We start from the raw sequence: 11033 nt of genomic DNA on the forward strand, positions 1-11033 counted from the left end.
CAACTTCAAAAAATTCTGTTAAAATACTGTAAAATACAGGTTCTACACTGACCACAGCACTTCTAGCATCAATCAGTGATATTGATCAGATGAAAAGACATGTTGTCAAAAAAAATGCAAAAGCTGTCTCCAAAAGCCTGGACCCAGTATTCTGTAGGAACATGCAATCAGTGTGAACACCTGTTTATAAACTTTGGGAAAAGTCAGTGTCAAGCTGCTAAACTTTGCTAAGTACATGTTTGATATATTTAGAGAAAAGCCGAGGTTAATGTTTTATTATTTTTTGTCAAACTATTAGATCAAGAACACACTTTCACTCTTCTGTTTTATGAAGCAGGAGACAGATTGATCTGGACCTGTAATCACAATTGAACAACTCAGATATTGATGAATCTTTGAAAAGTAGAGATTTATAACCTCCATAGTGCATCAGCTGAAACCTCAATTACTGAGTTTCAGTGTTAGTTTCAGTTAAAACTGAAATAGGAATCTATTAATGACTTTGTGCAGTAAGCGGCCTATCTTGCATCAGTGTCATACTTTCTGCATCTGCAAGTCATGCACTGGTGTGCATATGATGTAAATGTCATCATCAGTAGATTCAGATAAACAAGGCTGTTGCAAAATAAACATAAATGTGAACCCATAATTTCTGCAGCTGTCAGAAATACTTGTTTTTTTTTCTGCTTGGAATCACGTGGTGGATGTATGTAGAGCCGTTGCCTTTGTAGTTCGGTTTCCAGGTCAGAAACAGGAGGAGGATGTGGAGGATAAGCACACATCCACATCCAGACTGAATGTAAAGATGTACATAGCCTCTGGGTGTGAAAATTTATCCTAAGAACCTAAACCAAGCCCAAGTGCTTTATACTGCTATTCTCTGCAATTACCAGCAGGAGGTGACTTCTGTGGTTGCAGAAAAGCTTTGTTTGTAAAAAAAACAGCCATTGGCTCCACTATGTTCTCTGTAAAAATGTTTCAGTATGAGTTTATAGGCTCAGTTGCTTCAAGTCATACTGAATGAATGAATAAATCTGACTTTTATTTTTTAACTTTGTGGAATTATTCATTTACTCAAGCATTGTTCAAGGTTTGTGTCCAGGGACAAACATTTTTAGCTGTTTTGTTGCTGCAAAATCATGAAAAAAGATTGTTAGTGTTGGGGTAAGGGCTGGGGCCATGATGTCATTAGTTAACAACCCACGCATAAAAATATGTATTGTGGTAACCAGCATTGGCTTCAACATGTTCTAAAGTAACCCATTACTATAATCACATCTCTCATGTGTAAGGCAGTACTATAATGCATTGTCGTATGATATTCAGTGATCATATTGCACTTACTAATCAAACCATTAAGTCACTACTTGAACTGCATACGTTCTTCAATTATCTCATGCGGGGAGAATAGGAAAAAAAACAGATCCCATTTGCCTTTTATGCATTTTTGTTCAACAATTGCACTGACCTCATTTCAGGAATAGGACAAAAGTGGTAGAGCCATTAACAGTCTTTTAGGAACGATTCATGTTAGGAGTGTTCCTGCCTCTTTACAGGAATGTGATGTAAAAGAGGAAACTGCTTTTGTGCTTCACACAATTTACGCTCATGGTTGAGGTCATATTTGTCATTTCACTGGCAATTGTCCTTTTTTATAAGAACTACTACACCCAAGAGTATTGTAATGTTTATTAAACGAGAGTCTGTATGTGCCCCTCTGCCATACGTTCTGAACTACATTAGAGCAGTCAAGAACTACGGCTGTTGCATCGGTAACATAAGATTCTTGCTGTTGTTACATTTTGCATTTAGAAAATGATGAAGAACTTCTTGGAACACCATATGATGTGACAGCGGGAAATAGTCATTTGCCGCACATGTTACATACCACCTGTATCCTGTGACGTGATGTTAATCATGATGACCGTGGTCATGATGACAGAAGGTATGGTTGGTGCCTTCCTATCACTGTTATACTAACATCAGTAATACGGACACTGCTATGACTCGCTGATATATGCTTTTTAGTTTAGTTACTACTGAACTGTAGTCATCCTTGACAACCCTTGACGTCAGACACCTTCATTTGGTGTTGAATGAGATTAACTTGTCTGGCAAATTAGTTTGCGAGTCTCATTGGATTTTAAATCCCATTCATTTGACTAATATAGCCAACAAGTGACAAGAAACGTTATCACTTTCTTCCTGCACTTCACACATTACACTAACCTGTGAATTGTGGCCAGATGAAAAGCTACATTGAGGTTCTGCTTTTTTTTTTTTGCTTTTTTTTTGAGTAACAGCCCCAACACTGGTGATGTTATTATGTCTTAGACTTCACTTGAGAGCCCTGCATACTAGCAGATGCAAGAAATAGTGGCAGCAAAGGTGTGAGAAATTTAATCTCTAATCAGTGTCTGTGTAGTCCTTACGAGTTGCTGCCATTTTTTTTCTTTTGTGGATAATAAGAAGATATAAATACAGTGGATGATGGTTTTTATGTCACAATTGTGGCTACATGACTAACTTTGAAGTCTATTCACATAAAGTCTTTGAAAATCATTACACAGTGCTGTGACGTTGGTGAACGGGCATCTTTCACCATTTGGATTTTTAAATTAAAACACACTCATTGCCACAGAGACTAAGAGTAAATTATGATTAAACTAAGGTCATGAGGCTATAGACACCACATCAGAACCAAGTAATAACATTTTGCTGTAACACTTTCCATCTTTTGAAATTAGAGCCTAAAACTTGTTTTGTGAAATGTCTCTGTTGGGTGAAAATGTTAGAGGAGACTTCACTGTCATTAATTAGCTTGATGATTACATACATATTAATTAGTCTACTGTAACTCTCACAGGAGCAGGAGTGAAGATTAAAGACCCGTCACTGTACATCTTATTGTATTGTTGTTGATGTTCAGCTGAGAGAACAGTCCTCCAGATATTATGGATATTATAAAGGTGTAACTAGAAGAGGTGGGTGGATTGATCCAAATATCGATAATATATAGTAGTATATCAATGCTGGTAATGATATCAGATTGATACTAGCGCAATAGGAGCGATACCTTGTTTCTGTCATCTCAATTAAGTATATTGCCTACTGAATTGTGTTATATATCTATCCATCTCTCTCTCTCTCTCTCTCTCTCTCTCTCTCTCTCTCTCTCTCTCTCTCTATATATATATATATATATATATATATATATATATATATACAGTATATATATATATATATATATATATATATATATATATATATATATATATATATATATATATATATATATATATATATACAGTATATATATATATATATATATATACACATATATATATATATACAGTATATATATATATACATATATACATACATTGGCAAATTGATGATGATCTCATAAATGATACTGCTCTTCCCCTACATAAGGTACCTTTAAAAGTACCTTATGTAGGTACTTTTAAAGGTACCTTATGTAGGGGAAGAGCAGTATCATTTATGAGATCATCATCAATTTGCCAATGTATGTATATATGTATATATATATATACTGTATATATATATATGTGTGCATATATATATACTGTATATATATATATATATACTGTATATATATATATATACTGTATATATATATATATATACAGTATATATATATATATATACAGTATATATATATGCACACATATATATATATACAGTATATATATATATACATATATACATACATTGGCAAATTGATGATGATCTCATAAATGATACTGCTCTTCCCCTACATAAGGTACCTTTAAAAGTACCTTATGTAGGTACTTTTAAAGGTACCTAAATAAGGTACCTTTAAAGTATTACCAAGATCAATACTGTTACCAAGTATTGATCTTGGTAACAGATCAATACTATATCAGTTTGGAGTATTGCAAAGCACAAGATAATCAGCAATATGATCCTGGGTCCTTTTTAAAAATGACGGTAAAATGTAAGATCTCTGGATTAAAAGTACAATCAATGCAATGTATAATAAGTGCTAAATAATTACTACAGCTACTAGAGGGTTTTCTCAATGGAAATTCGTTGTGGGCCACTGGGTTATGTCGCTCTTTCATATGACACACCTGGAACATCTGCTGGAGACTGCTAAGCTAAATTAGAACATAGGTACTGGAATAAGCTGCTTGCATAGAAAACCTATATAGAGCTGAAGTCATGACATAACAAGCAAATTGAATTCTGTGCCTCTAGTTTTTAGTGAATCAAGCTTTTACAAATTGCTTTCGACACTCCTCTCAGATGTAATTTTGTCATTTACTTCACAAAACGGAATATTTTTACATAATCTAAGACAAACTGGCAGCCATAAAGCACTTAATAAGAATACATTGTGCTTAAAAAATATAATCAGCCCACACAAGAAACACCTACAAGTGTTACAGTGCAGATACTTAAATGATCATGATCTGGCTATCATCCATATCCTTAACTCACCAGTGATCTCTTCTGACAGCTTGTGTCTGGCCAGCTGTTATTACAGTCATGCATGAACTATGGCCCAGAGCCACTCTTCAGGGCTCACTAGTTACCTAAATACTGACCAAATAATATTTAATGTTTCTCTTAAAACAACTCCACAGTTATGTAAATGAATGAAACCACATTTACGTCACGCTGTTCGAACACTTCTGTCCCTCAGTTATTTTGACTATCAGGGATTTTCCAACATGTTTTCGCACTATTGGAATAGAAGTTTCAGTTTCCCTTCAGCCTGCTTTGACGTCATGTTTTTTTCAATCTCAAAAAGGTGGCGTCAGCAACCTGTTAGTTTCAGTGTGACAATATTCTTTAGATTCGAAGTCAAGAACTTTTTTTGCTTTAAACGTCCACTTTACGTAAGTCTTCTGTATCGTAATAAATATTACTTCAGTAATATGTGTGTCTGTTTTTAACTATCAGATTTTGATTTTCTGGTTTGTAACCTGGATTTCGGTGTCACTGTTCTGATCAGCCTCTAGATAAACATGCTTCTTTCTTTTTTTTAACTCTTTAGAAACTCACCTGCCCAGCACCGAATACCAGTCAGACGATGCTGAATATTTGTGGGGCAGCATTCCACTGCTGATAAGCCAGCTACTTCCCTCAAGTGTTGGTGTATTTAAAAAACAGCGTTAAAAGAAATATGAACTCTGGACATCAAAATATTACTCTTTACTACTGTTTATATTCTCCCTTGAGCTGTATTGGTGAAATGAACACAACTTAAAAGATTAGAACATTTCCATGTTCCATGTTTTTCAGATTTCCCCCCAGCAACTCTTGTTCTTTGTTCACGGAGCCAGACAAAGGCCAAAGATCACCATTATTCAGCTCTTTGATAGCTTCTTGCTAACAATTCACCTTGGGGTTTTGCATACCATTTAGTGTTAATGTGGCCATGTCTATCTAATTATCAGCAGTGTGTGAAAATAAACTCCAACAGGACGGTCTGCTCCTTACATTCACAGTGACCACTCTCACAGATGTGACAATCCACATCACAAGGCTTTAAGTCACATTACCCTTCACTCCCCCGAGGCTTGAGTGCTATTTGTCTTCATATAGGCTTTGGCTTGTTGTTTCTTAATGGGATTTGGGTAGGGGCTGCCTGCAGGGCCTTTGGGAAGCCCACACGATGGTGAAATCCACACATTTCCCATACCGTCGCCTCAAACTAAACCTATGGGAAAATCCTCAGACTTTCTAAGGAAAAGTCTGTTTCCATCTGTGTGTAAATGTTTTAAAATATAGTGTATTCTTTTGGCTTAAGACTGACTCATGGGTTTAGTTCATTATTGCATTATAATCAAACTTCACGAGTGTGTGGTGTATCACTGATGGGGAGTTGTGGAAAGATTAAACTTCTATTGATCCAGAAGAATTTTCCAAGGCATCCTTGGAGGTGATTATGTCACAGCTGTGGTTTAATCGTCACTGCTTCCAGGCGCTGATTGAAATCAGCGGTTACTTTACAAGCTTACAAGCAGACATAATGATGACTGTGAACACACTCACATGCACGTACAAAGACATGGGATGACTTAAATAACTACTTTTATTAAAAGCTTATCACATGGCGTTTCACTGGGATTAAAGTTTGCAACACAAGCCATTAGTTGTGCATGACAGAAAAACAACTTCCCTTCCTGTTGGGTTTGCATGTGTTTCTGGTAATGTTTTGGCTGACTCACAAAAGTGGCCCAAAGAACCAAGTTGCTGAACAAGGAAATTAAGATTTATCTGATTCGAGGTTTCTATACAAACAAATAAAAAATAAACACATTGGAGACGAAAGCCCTCCAATGTGTCACATATAGGGGGGTGGGGGGTTCACGTCTCACATGAGGCATTTCATTGTTCTCTATGCCCTTCCCTCGTTAAGCACAACCAGCACGTCGGCCACATATTTCCTAATCATTATCATAATTAACATCTTATATTGTAATTCAGCTTGACTTGTTAAATCCTAGTTGGAAATATTGAAACTAGTGAAATGTTTGTGATGAGAGGAAGGGGGAAAAACATCATTGCTAATGGATACGCAACAAGCTGTGTGTAGAAATCACAAAAGGCTGGCTTTTCCCGTAAGTTATTTAGAATGAGTCAAGCGGTAGTAAGCCCAAAGATCAGTGATGTCGAAACTAAGGTGTGGCAAGTCTGTATGAGTATTGAGGCTATCAACCACGCTGACTATGCGATAACAGCCGTACTGCACCTTTAACTAAACACTGGCCAGAGTATTTACTGAGTGACGTAAGACGCAGACTGCGTGACGAGTGTGGGCAGGCAGGGCAGGCTCTTTGTCAGGTATCCAGAAGTTAGTATGCTCACACCGGAAATCAAAGCATTAAGATTGGGAGTCTGTGATAAATTCCTTAAAACGATTAATTAGCAATAAAAACATCTAGAATTAAATTGAATATGATTTAAATAAAAAAAGATAATGTATTCGATGAGTGGTAAAAACATAATACGGTGAGATTTACTGCATGGATCGATATAGCGCTTTTATTTTGAAGGTGCAAACAGGAAGCAGTTGTTTTCCGCTACATTCGACTTGATTGTGAAAAAGAAAGCTACGGACGCACGGTGGCTACTTGAACGAAAACGGGGGAAGCTTGCTCAAGAACCGGTAGGGCTGTATTCGGGACCTCAGCATGCCACAATACAAATGGTGAGCGTGGGCGCAAAACAACTGTATTCACCTCCTGAACGGCGATAGTTGACAGCCACGCCCGGTTTTCAGCGACCGGAGCCCGTACAAAAGTGCTGGCGGAGGTGCAACGGTGAGCGGTTTGAAACCCAGCAGGGCGGCTAGCGGGCTCACAGCGGAGAGGAACCAGCAGCAGCAGCGGCGGCGGCTGTTTTAGGCACCATGAGAGAGTACAAAGTAGTGGTTCTCGGGTCCGGGGGCGTCGGTAAATCGGCACTAACCGTCCAGTTCGTGACGGGATCTTTCATAGAAAAATACGACCCCACGATAGAGGATTTTTACAGGAAGGAGATCGAGGTGGACTCCTCTCCGTCCGTCTTGGAGATCTTGGACACGGCTGGGACCGAGCAGTTCGCCTCCATGCGAGACCTGTACATCAAAAACGGCCAGGGTTTTATTCTGGTCTACAGCCTGGTGAACCAGCAGAGCTTCCAGGACATCAAACCGATGAGGGATCAGATTATTCGGGTGAAACGGTACGAAAGAGTGCCGATGATTCTGGTTGGAAACAAAGTGGACCTGGAGGGGGAAAGGGAGGTTTCGTCCGGTGAAGGGAAGGCTCTGGCGGACGAATGGAACTGCCCGTTCATGGAAACTTCAGCCAAAAATAAAAGCTCTGTGGACGAACTGTTTGCAGAAATAGTCCGACAGATGAACTATGCCTCAACACCAAATGGCGACGACCAGTGCTGCTCGTCTTGTGTTATTCTTTAAGGAAAATGGACAATCACAAAGTTTTCTTTGCTCGGTTTTAAGTTTGCAATGGTAAGTTGGAACACCATACACCGAAAGTGTAAACCTGACACGGTTGATTGTTCAATGCAGTGACAAGAACTATATATAAACAGCGTACTTATTACCAACTTGTCCACATTAAGTACTGTTTAGCGAGCAGCAAAGCACCGGATGTAAGCTAAACGTGTCTTCATTTTAATGCGTAGCCTGAAGTTTGTTTTTTGTCAGTACTTAGCTATAAAAACTCAGCAGTACTTTTTACCGGTAACGTACAGTGGGACACTTGCAGTCCATTGTTTTGCTAAGCAGATAGGGGAAGTCTCTGATTCATTTGCAGAACTGGATGGGGCATGCCAGTGGCACACTTAATTAGGTTTACAAACTTTTGTGGCTCAATCGGTGCAGCTACAGTTCGGAGCTATTAAAAGAACTGCCAAATGCCATATTCCAGAATGGGGTTTACAGGGAGATTCCAGTGTTTTTGTGTGGCCTACATTTCAAGAGTCAGCAAGTTCGAGATTAGATTTAGCTTTGGAGGAAATCTGTTTTCCCTAGAAGTTGTTCTAGTTCATTCATGACACTTTCTTTTTCTCCACCTTTCTTGTTTGTGGCAGTGTGTTGCAGCAAGTCTGTACTGTTGAGCTCTTCTTCGTGTCTCACACTGGCCTTGGAGGAAAATGAAGGGAGGAATGCTGCAGGGGGACGAGGAGGAGGGGGAGCAACTGAGACAGGGAGGGGTCCACTCTTCAGGAATTCTGCTGGGTTGGAGTATCTGTACTGCACGATCGGTGTCCGCCATTGATGTCAACACAGTGTCAGATCCAGAGTTTCAGCCTCATCCCCCCCCTCCTCACCAGTTCCAACTGTACTTCCAACTGGAACTACATCCCAATGGAAAAGATGGAAAGAAACACTTAAAGAAAACTCATAAATGGATATTTCTGTATGAGAAGAACACAGGGAGATAGAGTATATATTTTGTTAAGTAACTGCACAGTCTGGGACAGATAAAGAGTTGGGCCGCCTGATCAAATTTGGAGCAACGCTCCACAACACTCCAAATCCTGCTTTCTTTTCCAAAGTCAGAAGAAATTGACGCCACGTCTCTGGTGGTGGAGAAAATGTGACGAGTGCCACTTCATGTTTTTTTTTTTTTTTTTTTTTTTTTTTTTTTTTTACTTCACTTTCTCTTTAAGTGTGTGAGAGGACCCTAACTGAAGTGACACAAGGACACTGACCCGATCGCCCTTGTGTCAAGTGCCTTTCCGAAACAAATCAGCTGTTCAGATTTAGTGCCAACCCACAACCAAAACAACCCTTCAACATCACAATCCACAAACTAGTGAACTCTTCTACTGGATAGTGTCGTAAGGATGGAAGCTGACGATAAAAAAACTACAGCAGGCTTCTCTTGAATGGAATGGCAGTTTTCTGTTTGTTTTACTTTGGCCTTTTTGAAGTCTAAGGTGTTAATTTTTGCAATGTCTGCTTGGTCTGGATGAACCCATGTCTTGAAATGCACAGGTACTGGAACCCCTTAGACATGATCACAACACCCGACACTTAATTTCCAGGCCAATCAATTCAAAGGAGTTCTGTTTTGTTCTGTTCCTTTTGTTGTTTTTAACAGGAAATGTGATAATGTACCATTGACAAATCTAACCTGATTGTAAGTTTAATTTCAGACCAGCCATTTAACAGTTGGCTGTTTTGAAAAAAAAAAAAAAGACTTAATACAAATGGCTTTTTTAAAAAAGAACCCAGGCTGTGTTTTCTTTTTTCTTTTCTTTTTCTTTGGGGACATCTACTCATTTCACCACATGTCACGAGAAGTTCGGTGAAGAATTTAGCTTAAACAGCAGCTGAGGTTTGCTTAAAAGCACACAAATAATTTGGCTACTAGAAAACCCTGCATTAAGCTGTTGCTGACAAAGTAAATGTTCAGTGTGCTTATGTTACAGTAACATGACCCCCCCCCCCCCCCCCTAAAAACAACCCAAATTTACACGAGCTGCTTCACAGTTCAGCATGTGTGGTGGACCTACTCCTAACAGGAAATAGAACTACAATATGAAAACGCCGCAAAATTGCTGGTGTTTATTGCTCTTTGTGTCACAAACTCGATGGGCAGCTATACAAGCTCAGCTACTTGCAGCGTTTGTGGAAACATGAAAGCTGCTTTTCATTGCTTCAGAAATCAAGCTTTGGCTTTCTACCGCTGTTGATTCTCATCATTAAAAACAAAACTTGTCATGTGGTTAAGACAGGGACCACTGTTACGTAAAATGAAAAAAACTGAAAGATAATAGAACGTACATACATGACTAGTTTGAAAGAGATGAGTAGCTCCTTTGTGTTTACATGAAGCTTACAAAGTAAGCTTTGGGATTTAGGGGTTTTGTTTTGTTTTTAAACTAGTAAAGTAGCTGCACAATCATCGTAGGTGAATTTGGTTGGATTCACCAACAAAATGGACTCGGATTCTCTATCCACTCAGCATCTTCACAGACGTTAATAGAAGAGGCCGGGCAATGCTACACCCGGGAATTATCTCTTTTTAACTGTGTGGGTGTAGCAATGTTCCAGTCCGGAGGTTCAGCCTGGCTGCAGTGTGTGTGGGTGCTGTGGTGTGATGTGGAGAGGCGGGTATGAGTGAGCAGGCCACCGTTCTGCCTCTGTTTACCTACGGGGATTACCTAGCCCCGGCTGGCTGGTAGACCACAGCATGACTTGAGGTGGGGGAGAGGGTAAACACACACAAGACGAGCTTCGCATAAAGTCCGGTCTTTGAGAGTGGATGAGCTCTGATTTTTCAGCCTGCACAGTATGTTTGTAGTGTTGCAGCATTTCTTATATGTGTCTTGTCAATCTGAGCGCACGCTCCTGCTCATCACCGTTGCTCGTGTGTTTATGCCTGGTAGCCACTGTAAGCGCTGGTATCATATGCATTCTTTGGCTTTGCCAATACCATGTGACTGTGGGGCATGGCGAGCCAGGGGTGCAGTGGAGTGCAAATATTACTTCTAACACCTACAATTGAACACTGCTGCAC

General features: G+C 39.3%; 1 protein-coding gene across 1 annotated transcript; it reads left to right on the plus strand.

Moving 5' to 3' along the window:
* Positions 1 to 7111: 7111 nt before the first annotated feature.
* LOC146654194 (ras-related protein Rap-2b) lies at positions 7112 to 9740 on the plus strand. Its single transcript, XM_085380012.1, has 2 exons — positions 7112 to 8011; positions 8596 to 9740. The coding sequence occupies exon 1, from the start codon at positions 7409 to 7411 to the stop codon at positions 7958 to 7960; it is 552 nt and encodes a 183-aa protein (XP_085236138.1). The 5' UTR covers positions 7112 to 7408; the 3' UTR covers positions 7961 to 8011; positions 8596 to 9740.
* The last annotated feature ends 1293 nt before the right edge of the window (positions 9741 to 11033 follow it).

Source organism: Rhamphochromis longiceps, linkage group LG14 (genome assembly GCF_057381845.1).
Source record: "Rhamphochromis longiceps isolate RC_006_pf linkage group LG14, R_longiceps_female_GT1.1, whole genome shotgun sequence".
NCBI classification, from domain to species: Eukaryota; Metazoa; Chordata; class Actinopteri; order Cichliformes; family Cichlidae; genus Rhamphochromis; species Rhamphochromis longiceps.